This window comes from Seriola aureovittata, chromosome 19 (assembly GCF_021018895.1).
Source record: "Seriola aureovittata isolate HTS-2021-v1 ecotype China chromosome 19, ASM2101889v1, whole genome shotgun sequence".
Classification (NCBI taxonomy): Eukaryota; Metazoa; Chordata; class Actinopteri; order Carangiformes; family Carangidae; genus Seriola; species Seriola aureovittata.
The window spans coordinates 18,258,679-18,279,104 of record NC_079382.1 but is presented as its reverse complement, the minus strand read 5'-3'; the positions used below and the strand labels follow the sequence as shown (position 1 = coordinate 18,279,104).

The following is a 20,426-nucleotide window of genomic DNA, read 5'->3' as shown; positions in this document are numbered from 1 at the left end:
CCTCTTATATTTAATTGAATTCATAAAATACAATATTTTTGTACTGTCCATCAAGCATTAGTAGTTTGTACAGAAGTTTACACACACATTGATTCCATTTCTGGTTTTGCCTGAAGGTGATCCTGGCCAATGTGCAGTCAATGCAGAGGACACTGGAGGAGCTGGAGAAATGCAAAGTGGAGCTTCACCTCCCACAAGGCGCAGAGGAGAGCCTGCTGGCCTTCTCCCGAACCGGACTGCTGCTGCAGCCGCTCGAGGAACTGGAACAACTCACACAGCAACAAGCCTCTCTGCTGGAGGTACGGCATCAAGTCTGTAATGAATAATGAAGAAGACGTCGGGGTTAGGCAGGAGATGTTTACAATGATCGCAGTTATTCTGCTAGCATAACATCACAATGAACTGTGATTTCAATACAGTTTTTTGATAGTTTGTTTCTTTATGTAATCTTTACAAAACACACTCAAGGTTGTTCTGTATCTTTTGTTATTGGAATTAATGTAATGGTCCTATCATCCCTCAGCCTCCTCCCTCACAGCACGGCGACACAAAGAAGCACAATAATACACAACAGTACAACCTTGAATGTTTTTCATCAACTTAAGTCACTTGTCACTTCTTTCTCCAACACAGAACAAGATTAGGGAGGAGGAAGAAACCAGCAAGGATGTTGGCATCACCCCAGTCTCCAGTAATCCTGAAGAGAGACAGCAGCTATACAGATCTCCACAAAGACACTTAGTCCAGGTAATAATAATATTACTAATCCCAGTCATAATGAAGTACAATTCATCAAACACCAGCTAAAACAGAACCTCTAGTGTCATGTTTGAATTTAACTTGCCATCAGCTTTGAACTAAACCAATTCAACACACCTTCTACAGTAAAACTTTTAGTTTTACGCAGTCAGTGTGCAGGAGTCCAGCACTTTATACCCTGTGCTCTCTGGAGTTGGTTGAAGCTGCCTGATACAGATACTGTCTCATAAAAACATCACCCTGAAAATGTTCATCCTACTGGGCTGTGAGGCAGGATCAAGCAAAACCTTTGAAACTTACAGTTTGTTTTTTGGGGGATAATTATTATTATTTTTGAATATTTTCCTACTGTGTACACCCAGTAACTGGCATACTGCAAATACGATGTAGTTCCGACTGAATTTTAACTCATCTAGGCCCAATTTAAATCTGTTAGCACTGATCACATTTCAATGACTTTAAGACTGGATATAACAATAAAAGAAATTGTTGTTTCCAGGGTAAGATGATAAGTTATCTTCCCCCAAAAAATGAACAGTACTTTTAAGCCAATACACGTTCTTAAATTAACATGCATTCCTCCATTAGACTCCATTAGTCCCCAGGAATGCTCAAGCCTTTTTCTTATTATATAGAATAGTTTTAAGCAGTGAAAATAACTTAAAATCACATTTGTTTAAATATAGAACAAATGAGTGGATGACAGCTAATGGAGTCATGGAGCTATGCATACTGGAAAAACACTCCCTCACTGATGTCACTTGAACGTTACATTAATAAAAGGAAAGGTTATATTAATAATTAAGTACAGTACAAGTATTCCTCAGAAAGCCACTTCATTGTTACATTTCTATTTAAATCCCAGTTTTGATCATATCATTCACCCTTATCACTAAAAGCAGGAGGCTTTTGAAGTGTCTAATTCAGAGGAAGAGGAGGAAGAGGATGACGAGAGTTGTCACTCGTCGTCCTCTGACACACTAACATGCAGTATACCGGAGGTAAATCTGAAACATAATTACAGCTTGGGAATGCTTGTTTCTGGGTGCCTCTTTCTTTGTGTTTCGTTCCAAAATGTCACAGTCAACAGAGTGAAAACTGCTGTCTTTAAAACTTTTTTTAATTACAAATCACTGAATTTAAATGATGCAAAACCTCACAAACAGATACGTTTTAGACTTTTTGAATAAATACATTTACTAATTCTGTACGTTTTGGAATGAAACTCTAAATTTCTTCCTCCTTTATTAATAATTTTTTTCCTCTTTTATTAATGTTTTGATTTAATGAATTCCACCTTTAATATTCCTCCTCCTTCTTCTTCCTGTGGTTCTAAGGCCTGGAGCAGGTTTTGCATGTTGATATGAAGCTGTGTGAGGCAGGCTCTTCTGTCTCTCCACTCCGGCACTGTCGGATACAGCTGCTTGAAATGTGTTGCTCCTTAGGAACCTTTCCTTTCTTTCCATATATGTGTGTGTGTGTGTGTGTGTGTGTGTGTGTGTGTGTGTATGGATTTCTTCTGTATTTATATATTTGTTCGACACATATTAGGACCCAGAGGAGACACTCAACGTTTCAGATGTGACAAGTGAGGATATTGCTGAAATGAAGCCACTGTCAAAGGTTAAGGTAAATGAGGCTTTCATTTAGGAGATATTTGTTTCATGAACATTTAGTACATTTCTTTAACTAAATTAAATAAAACAATTATTAGCTTTTTTCTAAAAGGTTTTTGTTATCGGTGTAGTTAGAGGAAAAGGTACATTTGTCTTTCAGGAACTGGGGAGTTTGGTTCATGAGTTTTCATCTGAAGTGGAGACGAGCTCCAGAGGAGCCGAATCTGGGCTTTTATCTGTGAAGCCTCGCTGTGATACCAACGACTCTGGATCTAAAAATATCGGAGCTGGATTCATAACAATGGATTCTAAAGCTGATGTTGGCGATTCGTCTCGTCCCGAAACTCTGACTGCTGAGCCACTGATCTCTGCAGTCATTCCAGCAGCTAAAGACCAGTTTACCGCTGCTACAAAGCCCCCTCAGGCTGCAGCAGCGATTGAAGACACAAGACTGATTCCTGCAAGACCTATAGCTCCATTCACGCCCACGAGAGAATCAGTGCTCATAGAGGATGGAGACAGGGCAGGACATGAGGAAGATGAGAAGGAGCAGCAAAGGTGGAGTCGACTTTATACCCAGATCTATCAAAAACTGACCACTTTGAAAAAAGTTCAGCAGGAGCATCAAACCTTGATTAGCAGCTCAGAAGATGGAGGGACCCATGAAAAGGTAGGAAAACAGAGAAATAATGAGACTGTATCCGATCATTAGGACGTTCAAGACGTAGTTGACATAGTTCACTATGTAGATGAGAGGTGAGATGGGACCACAGTGGATGGAAACAGAATTATCCAACACATCTGTTACCAGGGCAACAGCGGGCTTTAACCTTCTGGTTTTGTCCCTTGTGCTGTCGCTTTCAGAGCTTGTTACATATAATGAGAGGCACCAATAGCAGAAACCTTTAAACTATATGATAATATAATTGGTGTGCATACTCTCTCTATTTTTAAAGGTTTTACTGTCAAAAAAAAAATGTCTTTGCCTTGAAATGAAAATGAATGAATGTAGTAATAGTTTTAATTTCTTGCATCCCGTCCAATTATTCTCTCCATGCCTCTTTATTCAGTCCTCCCATCTTTTCCTCTTTCCTTCTCCCGCTGTGAAACTTAAACTACAATTATCTGGTTTTGTTTAGGTTCCAGAAAAGGAGCCGATATCAAGCGGATCTGCTTCTGCTGTTCTCCAGTGGACACACGAGTCCATCACCATGCTGAGACAAATAGTATGTGAAATAGAAATAGAGGTATAATTAAAATGACACAGAGTCTGTTAACTCTTAAATGAAATAGTTTCTGATAAATTATCCCACGAATGATCAACTAACATGGATGTCTGTGGTTTAACGAGCTAATCAAAGGGGCTTAATTTGAACAAATACTTTAAAGTTTAGTGTTGACATGTAAAGTTGCATGGACCAAAGCGTCAACACCATACTAAACCAGAATTATTGGATCATATAGATGATTATGTAAGTAGAAAACTATCTTTACACATGTAGCACTGGGCAGTGATACACTGCTCCTCTGTAAGTGTTGTTTCCTGCAAGATCCAAGATGTTACTAAAATCAGACCAGCAGAGAGAAAGGTTTCTTTTACTTTGGACAATCCTCCACTGAGTGACAGTGATGATCATGTATTTGATATTTCCCAGGTGACGCCTGCAGACAGCTCTCATCCAGGTGTGAAGGAGGAGTTGTACGAGGCTGCACGGAGGGTCCTCTTCTGTCTGGACTCTTGGACTGACCTCCTCTTGACTCCTGGTGGCGCTGATGAAGATGACCTCCCCCTGAGGCTGCTGCAGCAGGAGGTTACTGACTATAAAAGCACATATCTAGCACATATATTGTATAACTATATCTACTGCATAAAAGAAAAATTGGTGCTGACTTTGGATTTAGATCTTCTGTTCATTCTAAACTCTCCTGTTTTTGCATTTCTGTCTAAATTCCTGTGTAGTGTGTATCAAGTGACCTGGTGATTCTCACTGAGCTGTTAAATAAAGTGGAGTCAGAAACCAGGCCTGCACTTTCCAAAGAGCAACCAGACGCTTACCACTGTTTGACCTGCCTTCAGGACTGTCTCTCTACAGTCCAGCTGGTCTTCACCTCATCCAGAACTCAGGTCATTGAACATCTGGGCCTCAAAAACCAACATCAGGTTTGAAATTGAGCTCGATTGATTCACACACTGACTTACCATTACTTTTGTTACTAGAATTCAAGTCTACAATTTGTAATTGAGCATATTTACATTGTGGCATTTTCTCCTTTGAATTAAGGGGATCTGAATACTCTCTTCATCACTGGTCTGAACCAACGCTCATTACTTTTTCTCACATAGGACTTCTTCAAACAGCTGTGTATTTTGGACGAGTTTGAACTGGGACAGAGTGAGACCTTCCCAAGTCTAAAGGATGCTCCTAGTTTGGAGGTAACCGCTGCTACGCAGCTTTGTACAAGTGTGCATTCATGCATGTTTAAAATAAAGCTCATCAAGCAAATTCACTCTAGTTCTAATTACAGACTTGTATCAATATGTGGTTTAAAAATATCAGCTATTCAACTCCATTGTCGTTAGAATGGAAGCATGACTGGAAGTATCTGTGTTTCCAAACTTAATGGTATTCTCTGTGCTCCTCGTGTATCTCTCAGCAGTGTCTCCAGGGAAGACATCTGAGGGAGAGTCCGGGGGAAAAAGCCAAGGTACAGCAAGCATCTGGCTCCTTGCTTCAGGGGATAACTCACCTCCTGGAACTGGGCGAAGAAGGCATAAAAGAAAGGCAGATGAGCCAGGTTCACAACCGCAGCCAACTTCAAGCCGCTCTCTGCAGACCCAAGGTATCTCACTATGCTTTCAGCAACTTCTTCAGCAAGCACGAAAGCCCAGGTTTAGGGTCGGTCACTTTCCCAAGAGTGTGTACAAGCCTCTTGATGGGTTTTCAAAGAGACAGCCATTGCTGAAACAACCTCAAACAACTAATGATAAGACTTATCACTGATATTTTTAGACCTTAATCACCTCCTCTGCCTCATTCATCTCTTCACTCTTGTTGCTCTTTTGCAATGAATTCACTTCACTTCTGTCCTAAATCTGGTCTCTCTGTGATGCAGAGGCTCCTGCAGGTCCTCAGGTCTCAGTTGGCTTTTGTGCAGCATCTATTTCAACGTGAACCAGAGGTTTTCAAGTGTCAAGAGGATGAGCGCTTACAGCTGGAGGTCAGGGCCAAAGCTTTGCAGCAACAGGCTCTGGAGCAGGAAGTGGCTTCTTACAGGAGGCTGCAGGTTTGTCCTGTACTTTTGCTGAAGGCCACAAGAATTCATACACACACAAATAAGAAGTTTCTTGTGGAATACTTGAAAAAATAAAAATGTCCTGCATTGAAAATAGATGTGTGGGTGTTTGTTAGGAATGGACCATTTGGGAGGATAATTGCGGTCAGCTGGGTAGGGTGCTGGATGAGTCTGAAGCCCTCATCAGCAGCGGGGAACCAGAGGGAGACGACGAGGAGTCGTCTGTCGTACAGCACAGACTAGACGCCTGCCAGGTAAACCTGATCACTTGCTCTTCTCACTTCCCCTCCTTTCATCTCCTGCTTCTATGTAACTTCTTCCCTCTCCCATAGACATTGTTTATTTCTCAGGATTGTGTTTCATTTGTTCTTTCAACCTGCTGTAATTTAGTTTTGCAAATGTGTGGAAATTGAGAGAACCATTTTGTGAAGTGCTGTAAACATCAATCTGCTTCTTCTCCTTCCTACATTTCCCTACATGCCTCTCAACAGCCCTCAGATATCATACCTGCTGCTGTATATATAGTATGTTTAGTTTCATCTGAACATTTCTCCAGCTGAGAAAAAGCAATGAGTCAAACTACCAATTGTAGTAGCACTAGAAACATCTGTCATTGGTTTTGGCTGGTGAGCTCGATCAAATACCAACATGGCATCAGAATTAAATAGTACAATACCAGGAACCAGTTTTACTGTGAAACAAATTGGTGTGGATTTCTTCCTGGAAAGAATAAAAAGAACAGCTGAAGGCCACGCCGAGGACAATGCTGCTGAGTGTCTCGGTTCAGCTGTCAGGTGTTGGCAGATTAATAGAGGCCCGGTCCTCCCTGTCACCTCCAGACACAATATAGGAGCAGCTTTTCTTCTTTTTAAAGTCTTTTATTTTTGATAGTATCAATAGACAGTCTGATAGTGTGGATTGAATTTGATGGGGCAGGTATGTATGTAGAGAGATGAAGGGACCTGTTGCCACAGCAGTAGATGGGTTGGCACAATTCATTGATACAGAGGCAGGGTGATAATGTTGTTGTGTTCTTTATTACTTTGCAGCCATTGTCTGAGTTTTCTTTTCATTTTATACCTTTCTTTATTGTATATATGTCTCTCTCTCCTCTTTAACACCTCATCTTCCCCACAGTACATCACATTTGCTCCATGCTCTCTTCAAATGTTAGTGTGGTAGATGCTTATTAACTTGTAGTTTGATGTAAGCTTCACATAAGCACCGATTCCCCCTGTCACTCAGCAAACACTGGTCCAGCTGGATGACAGCAGAGCAGCTTTAGGACTGCTCCTGGATCAGTGTAAGGTGCTGCAGACAGAGCCGGTGTTTGCTGCCTCAGTCGGCCTGGCAGGAGGTGCTCTGGAGCTGCGATGGAGGAGTGCCTTCAGGCGGACAGAGCAAGAGATCCGACGCTGCAGAGACATCCAGGAAGTCCGTGCCAGGTGGGACAGGCTCAGAAATACTGACGTGTAACTTCTGCTAAAAACAAAACCAGATTATTGTGCTCTTTATTATCTATGAGTGGAAGCCAGGCATGTTTAATTATTGCCTGACCAGACTGATAAATGTTCTCGTCTGGAACAACCACATCAGCGATTTTTCATGGATCCAAAATAAAAAATACCACGCCAAAGTCTTTCTTTATTCCAGCGGCAGAGCTATTGGACATCCAGCACTAGCTGATATTTCACAATGTCTCAGGTCCTGCAATGTGTCTTATTTGAGGTGTGACATGTTGAGTCTTGTATGCATTAATATGAATGGTAACATACAATATAGTCATACTTGTATGACTACAGTGTTCAAGTTCATACAGATGAAAATGAAATAGTTCATGTTCATTTGTTCAGTTTTTTTTTGTTTTTTAATAAATAAGCCAATATTCTTTCTCAATAGAACCTCCTTCTACCCATCCATCACCAGCCCCAAATCATTGCCACTTCCAACTAAATGAATTATTGTATACCACTGACACCAGCTTTGTTAGATTTAAAGTCCGTATGTAAACATAATCCGTCTGAGTCTTCACTTGTTTGCTCATAAAACTGCTTCAAATGCGCAAACAAAAAATATAAACGTGGCATCAGAGCAGACGTTAGTATTGGACCTGAACCTCAGTATTTACTTCACTTTGTATGAAGGAGCACTCACGTTCTGCCCCATTGGATGAGCTATGTTTCTCTCATCCTCCCCACAGATTCCAGACAGACTTCACCTTGGTCAGTAATTGGCTGGTTGGTGCCAGTAAACACCTGAAGACTTGGTCAGACCTGGCAGACACCTCAGGCCTGAACCAGGAGTGTGTTCACAAAAGTCTATTCAAGCTGCTGGTAAGACTTTTGTATCTCCTCATTACCTTTCCATACAACTAAAACATCAGGTTGTTATAACATAAATAACATCCCAAACAAAAAGGAGGCAGTCTGGTGTTTTCAATGTTGTACCTGTTATTAGCTTTAGTTGTGAACCATGATCAACAAAAGCTCACATCTACACAGCCTCAAACTACGATGAAGTAACACCACAGTACTAAACACTAAAATTAAAACAGTTCATATCACATCCACCGGACTGTACTGAACTACGTCCTCACATTGGTTAACCTCCAACCACGACTCTGTCCCCAAGGACTTATCCATGGAGGTGGAGGCCATGTCGGTGCAGAGGGCGTCTGTTTCTAGGGAAGCCACGCAGCTTCTCCACCTGAGGGAAGCTGACTGTCCCGGGCTGAGAGCTCAGATCGCCCAGCTGGAGGTCCGCTGGAGCCAGCTCACCTCAGATGTGTCCAGGCTACAAGAGCAGCTACACCAGGTGCAGCAAGAGTTTTTAACACTAAATATGAGAGTTTTAAATATACCATAACTACACTGCAGCCGTAAGACAAATAGTTATATTGTGGTATAATTATCTTAAATACACGATGCGATGCTCTTAATGCTCTCAAGTCTGCATCACCCACCAGTCCTGTGGCATTGTCGGTGCTTCTCTTTCTCCAAATTTCCATCACACGCCCCATAAACTCTGAACATTACAACTTTCCAGTTCTTCATGAATTAACAATCAATGGTTCCAAGTGCTGTTGGTTTTCAAAAATAATTAGGTATTGAGAAATACCTTCTGGTAACGGGAGTGCAAACTTCACTACAACCCTGTTTGAAATCATTTTTTCGGGGTGATTGAGGATAGGGAGGAAATTTACAAAGGAGGATTAATTTTTCCTCTCCATTTATCACCAGTGAATGGAACCAGATATTCTAATGATTAAGCTAGTGTTGGTCAGGTTTGGCAGAGAGACTCGTTTTGATGTCATACACTTTGGCAATCACTTCAGGAGAGAATGAAAAGATCTTATCAGAAAGATTTCATCATTTGGACAAGCACAAATGTCAGATGGATGTTTATTGTCTAACTACCGAGCAGGATAAATTAAATAAAATAATTAGTAAAAAACCCCATCAAAGTCAGAACTGAAAGGTCTTCTCTGTTGTCTTGTGTCTGTTAGAAGCTGCTGGCTGGATGGCCACCGGCGGAGTTGCTGTGTGACCTGGAGGACTGGCTGAAGAAGCTGGAGACTCGACTGAGCCAGGAGAAAGAGACAGTTCTCAAAGCCAAAGATGCTGCTCAGATCACTGAAGTCCTGCTACACTACAAGGTACATGTACCTCCACTATTTACTCTTTCCTTCTGTGCATCTCTCCCTCTCTCTCTTTACTCAGAGATTCTGTTCAAGTGGTTATTTCAACTCGGACACTTTTATTCAGATTTATTTATTCCAACAACTCAAGTTGGTTCATGTCAAGATAATTACCTGGGCAATGATGAAAGAAATCTTGCAAATACATATACACTCCCTCTGATTATCCTTGATGAAAAACATGGGTTTGGAAAGGAAAAATGTGAGTTGTCAGATACTTGAGAGGAAAGTAAGTATAGACCTCCATCCTTAGCAGAGAGAAAAGTATTTTCTTACTGTTGTCATCTAAAAACTCTACTTTCATATTAATGTCTTCTTTATATATATAATATTCTTTTTCCAGGAGTTAAAGGCAGGTATTGCAAGCGGCCAGCTCCTCCTCGATTTCCTGTGCCAGTCTGGGCCTCAGGCGGCGGGAGCAGACATCCAAGCTCTCCGATCTGAACGAACACTGTTTGCAGAGACACTTGGTGCCCTTAGACTCCAGTGGCTGCAACTCCAGAGGCAGGTGGAGAGCCAGGTCAGTGTCTCAGCTGCCATCATACAATAAAACACGACTACCTATAGAATCTAGGATTAAATGAGCCAACTGTAGCTTTCTATGTATTTTTAGGTCTAATATTTTTATTAAACTAGATTGAACTAGCAAAGAAGGTGTATACAAACAGATAGGGATTTGTTTTACTACATTTGAGCAATGCTAACTGGCTAATGAGAGACATATCTGTGAAATGTAGTGAAAGAGAGCTGATCTGACAAAAAATAGTTGGGTGGCTCAGATCTGAACCTGAAAGTATTTCCATGCAACCAAGTCAAAGACTCCAGAGGAAGTCTTTTCTTGTTGATGTATTGTCATTAAATGTTCAAATGTGTTGTATCAGCACAAATGTTGGCTGATGGTTCATATTGTTACTGGAACCCATCAATCAAACCATCAACATAAATCCATTTATGCCTTGTTTAACTCTCCAAATGGACCAAGAAGAAATGTAATTTTCCAGTTCTGTCTGTTGTTTTTACACATGAATGAGACACCGTTTGGCTTTGCCCCCCCCTCAGATTCATGGAGCTGAACAGATGCAGCACACTTGTGCAGCCAGAGAAAGGCGGTTACAGCATCTTCATGGGTGGATAGAGCAGCAGAAAAAGCAACTGACTCAGTGGGAACAACCCACCAGTCAAACGTTCGCTCGTAAGGCCCTGCTAGAGTGGGAGGTACAGTAACAGGAAGCAAGCAAAGGTGTATGTTCATACTGTTTGTGCTGCTGCTGTCGTCAGATGTGAGACTTGCTCTGTTTGTGTCTTCCAGGCTGTTGTAGGCAGAGTGAAAGGGGTGGCTGCAGCTTTGCAGGAGTTGAAAGCCACACGAGCTCATGCTGAAAAGGAAGAGGAGCACCCCTGTGATATCACGTTCTGGAACCAGGCAGAGAGTGTCAGTCATGCCTGTGAGGATCTTAGTCAACAGGTAAAAATAAATCTGCTGGTGCAATCAGAAATGGGGAAAATTAGTTCCCCAACAAGTGCATTAAAGCATTACTTGTTACAATAAGTTATTATAGGCTGTAGATCCAGTGCTAAGCAGATGATGAGACATATTGTCGCCACATACTGCACCTGAAACAGCAAATTGTCTGATATATTGTAAATGTATTTATCAAGAGGTTGTGGCTCCTTGATAGGACTGTGAAAATATAGAACCATCCTGTTGTTGTTGCATGCTTGTACTTGCATACAAGTACATTGCATTGTGTGATAGCTATACTAATCGGTATCAATGTTTTTATATGAACAATGGCTTAAATGAAGCTTGCAATGTTGAATCCACGGAGAGTTATCTCCTGACTCACTGCTCTCGTTCACTATACCTTGTTTCTAGCTGCTGTAGTCACCCGTTTTCAGTGGAAAAGCTCTGATAAACCCACTATTAGCTATCTACTCAGCACCAAACAGCACATGGACAAAGTTGGCCACTAGCTGATGAACATATCGGAACAACTCCCAAGCTAAAGACCCCTCAAATGAGAGAGTTTTTGATTTTAAAGTCTCCAGAAACGTGGCAACTGTTTGCTTACACTTTAGTCATATCAACTTGATAGGGCTGTAATGGTGCTAGTCAACAATGGATGATTGTTTTATTATTGTTTTTATGTCTTTTAAATAAAACCAACTGGAGAGTGCTTAATTCCAGCAAATACGAAACCTGTACCTTTACAAATATTGAATAAATGCTCCGGAAATGTGCATTAAACATCCTCATCCAGTTTCTCTCTGCTAATTTTTTCAGATGGAAGCTCTGAGACCAGCTCTGCAACAGACTGTCACAGAGTGGAGTTGTTTTGACAGAGATCTGAGAGAGGTTACTCTGCACACCAGTAGGGTGCGCTGTGCTCTGCAGCATCAGCAAGCTCCTGTGTTCTCACTGACGCAGGCAGAGGGACACGCGGAACACCTCCAGGTGAGCAGAAGCATCGACCATCACATCTTGTACATATTCGTACATAAAGCTTTTACAGTTACAAAAATCATATCTAAATAAATAATAAACTCTAAAGGGCCAAACAGAAGTGTTTTGGTAGAGCCAGCTGTAACTGTGTGAAGTTAAAAGCCCATCCAGCTAGTTGTGACAGATTCAGTGAAGTGGCAGTACATGGATATCAAGTGCTCAGTTCTTCTCAGTCCCTAAACATAGGTTTTGGGAAAGTAAATGCATCTCTAAAGAGGGAATATGAAAGAACTGTGTTTTCCATCGCACAGCAACTCCAGGGGAATGCTGGGAAAGGAGAAACGCTCTGGGCGGCTGTGGAAAAATCATTCCAGAGTCTCATGAAGACTCTTCATCATGGAGCAGCGCAGGCACTAAGTGACCAAATGGAAGGAGAGCGGAAACGGTCAGTAGCACAAATTACAAGAGTATAGAGTGAATCAAATTCAAACGTTACAGACACTATTGCTATCCAGTGAAAACCACTTATCTCCAAATCAGGTGAATGAAATTCTCTTACTTTTAAGCTTAATTTAACATTTGATTGTCTGAAAACACAACTCTGAAAACTTAAGCCATTTCATGTCCACTTATGGATACATCAGCATCAGGAAAGTAAAAATAATACAATATATTGTGTGCTGCTTCAGAACAGAAGCCCTTGTTTGTGGTAGGAATCTACAACCCCTGAGTGTTTGTGAATTTGAAATGTTGCCCTACAGTGTAATGACACTAACACACTGTAGGTTTCTGGGTTTGTAAACATGTTTACAGATTGCAAACAATTTCAATCAAATCATGTGATACAAGTACAACTGTAGCCTCACTGTTTCCAGATAAACATTATAGAGCACTAATGTAATATGGCTGTGTCAGGTGGAAGGACGTGGTGCAGGAGCTAAAGGACATGCACGTGAAGACCGGAGAGACACTCTCCCTTTGGCAGGAGTACAGTCGTCTCTCTGATAACTGCTCCCTGCACCTGCAACAGCTGTGGCTTCAGTGGGAGGAGCTGTCGACTTCTTCACCTGCGCAGGACACGCAGACAATGGTTGCCTCAGTGGAGGTGAGTTCAGAGGAAGTGTGTGCAGCAAGTGATAGCAATTTCAGCATTTTTGAAGAATTGTTTTAATGAATTTTAGTGAAGACATGTGAGATACAATCCTGATAAAGTAAGAACATATTCCACTGGTGATCACTAGATTGATGTCATGTGTTTATTCAGGGTTCACAAACATCTAATCTGATGTATTAAGGAGATGAATCAGAACTCACTTCTGGCATTGCTGACGGTCACTTAGAGAAATTCCCTGCTTGACTCATCCTGTTCCTGGGGCTTTTCTCAGTGACTGGTCTCCCATTCTTTGAAAGCAACAGGCAGCGTGCGCTCATAGGCAGAAATATCAGCAGTGGCCCTTCCTGTGTCCGTACACCTAATGTGTTTTTCTTATGCTCAGTCCAGACGCTCTGTTATGTGCTGTTTTGCTCATTCATGCAACAAAACACAAAGTTTCCATCCATGTCTTTTTTTTTTTCCCATTTGTGCCATTTTCAAAAGTACACAAGAAGATTTATTTTGGGATAGTTGAATCAAACCATTTGTTGAAAAGAAGAAAAAAAGCAAAGATAAAAAGATGCATTGATGAAAACAGTTGGAAAGATGATGATAATAAAAGTCAGTTTATTGTAAACCAGCGGTGCTCACAGTAGAAACAGTAAAAAGACCAATTGTAATTGATTATATTATCTAATTTTCTTCACTCCAGAAGCTGCAGGTTGTTGCTGAGGGCTTGCAAAGCAGTGTGGGAGATGTACTGGAGGCTTCCAAGCCTCTTATGGGACGGCTAGGACCTCCTTCTGCAAATTTGATCCAATCACAGACCAGACTGCTTTCACGTGACGTCCTGCTTCTCTGCCAGGCAATGTCAGGGAAAAAGAAAAGTCTTCAGGTAAGAAAATTTCAAAATATCAACTGAATTTTTGCAGCAATAAGCTCAGACATGGTGGTTTTAACTGCAAAGACCAGTTTGCCTGATATTTGGTTCAAACATGAACTAACCAGAGATTAGAGATGTCAAATCCATTAAGTCAGTTACATTTCTGTCTGTGTGCAGGATGATGGTGAGGAGCAGAAACGATTTCATACTTGCCTGCAGACCCTTGAAAAGCAGACACAGAACATACAAAACAAACTGAGGGCCGGTGTAAATGACAAAGACTCTGTGAAGGTTGGTCTGAATCCCTGTTACTTCGCATGAATGAGCTTCTCTGTACATGTTTAAATTCAAAGCACCCGGGTCATACAAAACCTTTTGACTGTGGGGTCTCAAACTAAAAACGTGCTTCATTTTTGATATTTCTTGGATGTGTAGCAGGTTCTCCTGGAGCTCAGTGATCTGTTTCCGTCACTGGTTGACGTCAGGGAGACGAGCGGCTATTTGACCCTGAACAACCAGGAGAGGGAGAGACTGCACATGCTCAGCAGGGAGTGGATCGAAAGCATGACTCGCATATCTGACAGGAACAGGTGACAAAGCTTAGATCTAAAATGAATAAATGTTAGTTCAGAAAGTGTAGAGATGTTTTTTGCACTGAATGCAGAGCTGTAATCGAGATTTATTTTTCTGCAGAATTAAAAAGTGTTTGTAAAAGTAAATGTTTTTAAGGGCTACCACTGAGATTCATATCAACCTTTAAGATAGAAGATGCCCTTAAAAGCTTGTAACATCTAATTAAAGTAGTTTGTCTCCACAAAAGACGACATTCATTATGAAAGATGCTTCATGGCTTTAGTAGTTTACTGTGTATTCTTTGTATTTGAAAGTCATATGTTGTTTTCCAGAGAGCTGCAGGCTGAGCGTCAGAGTTCCCAGACCTTTCAGGAGAAGTATAAGAACCTGATGCTTGTAAAGGAGAAACTTGTTGAGGAATCGATGTCTAAAAAACCTCTAAGTCTCTCCTGCCTCCAAGAGATGCTGACTGCCCATCAGGTACAGTACAATGTCCAGGTTCTCTGCATTTCTTTCATTTCAGAGACATTACTGAGATTTGTATGTAACATACAGAAACCAGCCTCTGAATAGCATCAAGACACATCAACAGCTACGGCTCTTTGTGGATAATTCTTTGTTGATAAAGCCTTTCCCTCCCCTACATCTACATCTCACTCTAGATAAACAGTTTATCTGTACACTGCCCATGTGTTAGTGCGTAACAAGCACGTTGACAAAGAAATATTTGGCAATTAATGCTTGGGGAAGCTAAATTAATGACCTCATCAGCACAAATGCTTGTCTCATGTATCAGTGTGGTTATAGCAGGACATCTGGCAGATCACTGATTCCCATCGTGTTCTCTCCCCCTGCTGTTATCACTTATTGCTACAGAGGCTTCAGGCTGAAATAATTACTGGACACCAGCTTCTGCGGAGTCTCCTCAGTGATGCAGTCAAGTCCATGGAAAAAGAAACAAGAGAGAAAAGGTACATGTGAGTTATGGAATAGTCTGTACAAAAGGGCTGTACAAGAATATTTCAAATGTATAGTAACAAGCTTTATAGAGCTTTTAGTTTGTGAATACTCATTATTCCTACATGTGCAGCAATGAGACAACTTCCTCCTTTCAGCCCAGACAAATAGTTTCTTATTGGTTAAGACATGATTCACTGAATATATACATTTTGACATGTGACACATCATGGTCATATAGTTCCAGTTTATATCAAAACTAGCAGGTATCATATTGGCACCAGTATTTAAAAACGTACTCAGCTCTGTCTGCGCTCAATATTCGAGGGAAATTGTGGTAATCTGAGTCTTGTGTGAGCTGGTTTGTAGGCATGTATTTTTTAAGACCGTATCATCTAATAAAAGTTATCAGAGTTGAGGTTTTCCAGCTGCGTTTTTAATAGTAACACATGGTGAGGGCACACTGACACACAACAATGTGCAGTGTGTGCAGGTGTTTCCTGCCCTGGTACAGCTAGATTTCTCTTCCCTTAATGCAATCTTTAAATCATTTTTTTTTTTACAGTGTTTTGAAAGCGCTCTAAAGTTTTACAGGTTTCCAAATGAAATTCCCTCTGCTCCCCCTGCTGAGACGCTACTGAAGGTTTTAAGAGAGTCTTAAAATTCTGCTGATTTTGTGTTGTTGAGGCAATTGCCTGTGAATGACCTATGACAGATTAATTTATGTTTCTCCTTTTTATTTTATTACTTCTGCCAGTTTATGTCTGTTACTTTGCAAAGAAAATGTTTTATGCTAAATTTAATTATGCAAAACCACCATCACCGTCAGTGTGGTTTTTTTTCCAACCCCTTTTTATGTTAAATTCTTTGCATGTTTCTCAATGGGTGTCAACACGTTTGATGAATGTTTACAGCAATACTGTTTTTCTCCAAAGAGAGCACATAATGACAGATGACCCTCTTGTGTTGCTTCTGTACAGATCTGAGCTCGTGGCACAAGTGGCCAGTGTGAAGGAGAGCTGGTTCAGTGCCGTTGCTCTGGCTTGCCAGCGCAGGTCCTTGGTAAAAGAACAGCTCAGACAACGAAGAATCTACCACCATGGCCTGAAACATCTGTGGAAGCTGCTGACGGACGTTGACCCTCTGCTGCCCCCTGCTGGTCCCGCTCTCTGTACACTGCAGCGATTGGGAAGCTGCGCGGATGAATACCAGGTTAGCATAGATGTCATCAAGTGCTCTTTTTATTATATATGTATATATATTTATTTGTTGTTTTATTATCAGAACTTTTCCGTGAATACAAATTAAAGCAAAGCAAAAGATAAAATTACAGCACATAAATGGTAGAAACACACACAAAAACTGAAAGTGCTAAACAGAATGTCTTAAAAATCCAAATTCAGTCACTTTTCTAACATCGCGGTTGTTTCTTTGAGCAGGGAATGTTTGTTCAGGGAACTGGCTCAAAAACTGCAGCTTTTCTATCTAATTGATAGACAACATTTCAACCACGCACCTTTGAAACAGTGGACAGGAACATTTCGAGTCCAGTACAATTGACTTGTTGATTGACTGATCGATCCAGGCATGACCAACTAAAAAGTACCAGTCACCCTTCCAGTGTGTGACAGAATTACAGTTCATGTAATGCATGTCTGCAACAGTGTTTGTGATTGATCTCATGTAATCTGGACTTGAATAGTGTAATCTGTGAACAAATCTGAATGAAAGGTTCTTTTAACTGGAGCTGGTGGTATTGATAGTTTTCAGTCAATACCACATTTCTTACAATATAAATACAAAACTTTGTTTTATTAATGTATAAATGCTACAAATCACCAATTTAAAGACAAGCCTCTCTCCCCATGTTTGTCCCAGTGTGTTGAAGAGGCTTTGGGTCTGCGGTCCACCGTCTACAACCAGACACTGGAGGCTGGCAAACATTTGTGTGAAACCATGACGGAGTCTGAGTGTCAGAGTCGACTGCAGTCAGAGCTGCAGGCCGTAGAGGAGGCCTGGAAACAAACCAGCTCACTGCTGGGCAGGAGAAGAGACCTGGTTAATACAACTCTTCAGGTAACAGACATATTAATTTTTATTTTTATTTTTATTTATTTTTTTATTTTTCATACAATGTAATCAGATGAATACATACAAGCCCAATAAACCTAAAGTCTTAAGCTTGACATGACCTATATCCAGGACCTGATCCTACCCCAGTACAAACACACACAGGAGCTGGTGTGTTGCCCTGGCACTGAGCTGCTGCCCAGAGGGATCAAAGAGTGGCTCAAATCTATCTATGATCCACATCCAGACACAGCTTGTTATCAGTGTCTGTCCCTTTTTCATTCCATCACTGCTGCGCTGCAGTGCTGATAGATTGTATAGTATGATAAGGATGAACGCTATAAATTGCCGGGCTGATATTTTGCTTGTAAACTAGCTGTGCGTGATCACTGCTGTCCAGGTTTTAGAAGGTCTTCCCTGCTTCATGAGCTGTGTTAATTACAGTACAACGTCTGAATGTTTTGGAGTCCGGAGAGGTCAGGGAAAGTTGTGTTAACCCCTTTAAGCTAAACAGGATCTAACCCGGGGAAAAGGAAAACATGGAAAAGATCACACAGAGAGTCGCGTTAAAGCACAAACTACAACTGACAGCGAGAGACTAACTTGGTCATCAAGTATATATGTATGTGTTTTTAACTATGCTGTTTATTTTTAGCTGCTTTGATTGCAAAGTGCGACACAGATAAACAGGGAGTGTATTAAAGAGATTTAATAAATAATAATTTTAACATTTGAATAAATTTGTTTCACCAAGCATTTTATTATTTTAACATCTGGTTCATTATCACTTTTTACTGCAAACACAACAGAGAAGTCAAGTAAAAAAAAGGAAAATTAATTTTTAATAGTATAAGGTTAAAGTTGGACTTTTCCTCTGTGTTGATTGAACTTCTGAAAAGTTTTGACTTAAACGAAAGGATTTACCGATCCAGTGTGTGTGTCCTGCTGTGTGTTTAGAAGTGGTCTCAGTGTCAGGACGGGATGACCAACATCTTGTCTGAGCTGGATGAGGTGAAGACCAAGATGAATCAGCAGCTGCCTGAAAGCCCAGAGAAGCTCATCCAGGTAATTGGAACATGGTTGGTGTGTTTGTGAGTGTATTAAAAAATCTGTTCATGAATAATATGTAGTAATTTTATTATGATGATAGATTCATAAAGTTTAAAAATAAGATGTGGTTTGCTGTGTCTCCTATCATCTTCCTACTTCACATCTTATTGAAAAAGTAGATAAAACCAAATTGTGCACCTGTAGCAGATATTCTATTAGCTCGCACAAAACTACCAGATCATCACTTTTAAAATGATCCGAGTGGCTAAAAGGGTCGAGGCCATGAGAGATGTGTTCCAGTGTGGACAAGACAGCAAAACAGCATTCAGACCTTCATGTTAGGGTTAGCTCGCCAGACCTTATCATCTACCTGAAGACCAAAGAAACTCTCCTAAAACTCTTTGTCTTAATAGAGCAGGACTTTAAGTTTCTACAGAAGCCTAATGATTGCTGTCTAAAACACAAAATTACTTCTGGGAATCCAGACTTTTGTGTCTGAAAAACAGACGGTGACTGACTGTTGGCTGCGTAGCCTTTTATAATAACAGATTTGTCATGGTTTTGGATGGAAGATTGCAAAGGAACGATGAAAAATATAATTTTTTTCATAAAGTTAATTCAGTAAAAATGTATTATTGTACAGTGTTTATGACGGTAACACATAAAATTCTCATATTAGACCCAATACCATTCATCAGCGTGAATCTGTTGGAGGAGAACCTGACTGGTCAGCCAGTCTGAATACTGGCAAAAGTTTCCCCACCCCTCAACTCCATCAGTAGCTAACCCCCATCCCACCAGAGTGCCTCTGAGTTTACCCCCCCCTTTCCCTTATTTATACACCCCCATGCTTTCACTCCCCTCCCCCTTCCTACCCCTTCTACCCTCCCCCTGTCCCGTCCACAGCCCTTTAATCTGGATGGTCAGAGCGAACGCGAGCAAGGGAGAGAAGTGTGTACTCACAGTTTGTATATGGCTGTCTGACCGCGTGTTTAAGTGTGTGTGTGCGTGTATGTGTGTGTTATGCAGGAGACAGAACTCTCTCTGCAGCGTTTGGCCAGTGGATTGAGGGAACTGGGCACCATGAAGACGGACCTGTCCCAGTACATCACGGCCGGTGACTCGGCTCTGCTGGAGCAGCAGCTGGAACAACTCCACGGTCAATGGGAAGAGCTGTGTATGAAGGTGAGAACAGACACACGGAAACACACAATTATATATATTTATAGAGAGAGAGAGTGAGAGAGAGACAGAGGCAGTAAAAAGAGCCAGAGGAAGTTAGAGATTGAGGATGGTGCAGGTGGAGAGGGAGCTCTGGGAGAGAGGGAGAGAAGGAGGGAAAAGTTGCTACCAGTGGTTTCTTGGCAGTGACCAGCAGCACAAAGCCTGTGCACCACTGGGGCTGAACACACACACACACACACACACACACACACACACACACACACACACACACGCACACTCATTTGTTTGAGAAAAGAGCCAGCATGTGTGAGTTCATGGAGGGAAAACTACAACATCTTGCCCTCTTGTTAATACTTAAGTAACTTGCTTCACTACAAGTCAAATGAATCTTTTTTTTCTTAACATGTCCTCTTAAAAAAATGGAGCTTGTTCTGCTTTTATCAGCGACCAGCGTTTTAAGGGTTTTAATTTGCTCCTGACTCAGACTCACTTTTCAAGCTAAGCAATCACATGAAACAGAACAGGCTGTTAATTCTGTAACTGCATTATTGGTGGAAGTAGCTCCACTCTATACACACACAGGCTCAAATTCCTACAGTTAAGTCTTTTGGCTTAATCATAAATGCACTCTTGTTCTTGAGAGAAACAACAGTAATGACATACTTGGGACATTTTCTTCCATTATTAGGGTTATGGGATCATTTGCACTTGCGCTAATTGGGTCCTCAGTTTGCCTGGCTGCTTCCACCTGCCTCCCATCTTGGCAGGAGTTACTGGGATTCACAGATGCAGTCAGGATGCCCAAT

At 41.2% G+C, this 20,426-nt stretch overlaps 1 protein-coding gene across 1 annotated transcript in view; it reads left to right on the top strand.

Moving 5' to 3' along the window:
- LOC130160764 (nesprin-2-like) overlaps positions 1-20,426 on the top strand; it is an 82,531-nt gene that overhangs the window by 41,650 nt on the left and 20,455 nt on the right. The window contains exons 63-93 of the mRNA XM_056363465.1: positions 117-299; positions 634-747; positions 1,659-1,760; positions 2,311-2,388; positions 2,536-3,045; positions 3,515-3,601; positions 4,031-4,186; positions 4,336-4,536; positions 4,720-4,809; positions 5,031-5,216; positions 5,490-5,660; positions 5,786-5,923; positions 6,915-7,114; positions 7,870-8,002; positions 8,301-8,483; positions 9,175-9,324; positions 9,710-9,886; positions 10,426-10,581; positions 10,676-10,831; positions 11,651-11,821; positions 12,121-12,254; positions 12,725-12,914; positions 13,615-13,797; positions 13,963-14,076; positions 14,221-14,375; positions 14,691-14,838; positions 15,235-15,329; positions 16,296-16,527; positions 17,194-17,391; positions 18,343-18,450; positions 19,465-19,620. Of these exons, the coding sequence (XP_056219440.1) occupies positions 117-299; positions 634-747; positions 1,659-1,760; positions 2,311-2,388; positions 2,536-3,045; positions 3,515-3,601; positions 4,031-4,186; positions 4,336-4,536; positions 4,720-4,809; positions 5,031-5,216; positions 5,490-5,660; positions 5,786-5,923; positions 6,915-7,114; positions 7,870-8,002; positions 8,301-8,483; positions 9,175-9,324; positions 9,710-9,886; positions 10,426-10,581; positions 10,676-10,831; positions 11,651-11,821; positions 12,121-12,254; positions 12,725-12,914; positions 13,615-13,797; positions 13,963-14,076; positions 14,221-14,375; positions 14,691-14,838; positions 15,235-15,329; positions 16,296-16,527; positions 17,194-17,391; positions 18,343-18,450; positions 19,465-19,620 (5,055 nt within the window). The remainder of the gene's footprint in view (positions 1-116; positions 300-633; positions 748-1,658; positions 1,761-2,310; positions 2,389-2,535; positions 3,046-3,514; positions 3,602-4,030; positions 4,187-4,335; positions 4,537-4,719; positions 4,810-5,030; positions 5,217-5,489; positions 5,661-5,785; positions 5,924-6,914; positions 7,115-7,869; positions 8,003-8,300; positions 8,484-9,174; positions 9,325-9,709; positions 9,887-10,425; positions 10,582-10,675; positions 10,832-11,650; positions 11,822-12,120; positions 12,255-12,724; positions 12,915-13,614; positions 13,798-13,962; positions 14,077-14,220; positions 14,376-14,690; positions 14,839-15,234; positions 15,330-16,295; positions 16,528-17,193; positions 17,392-18,342; positions 18,451-19,464; positions 19,621-20,426) is intronic.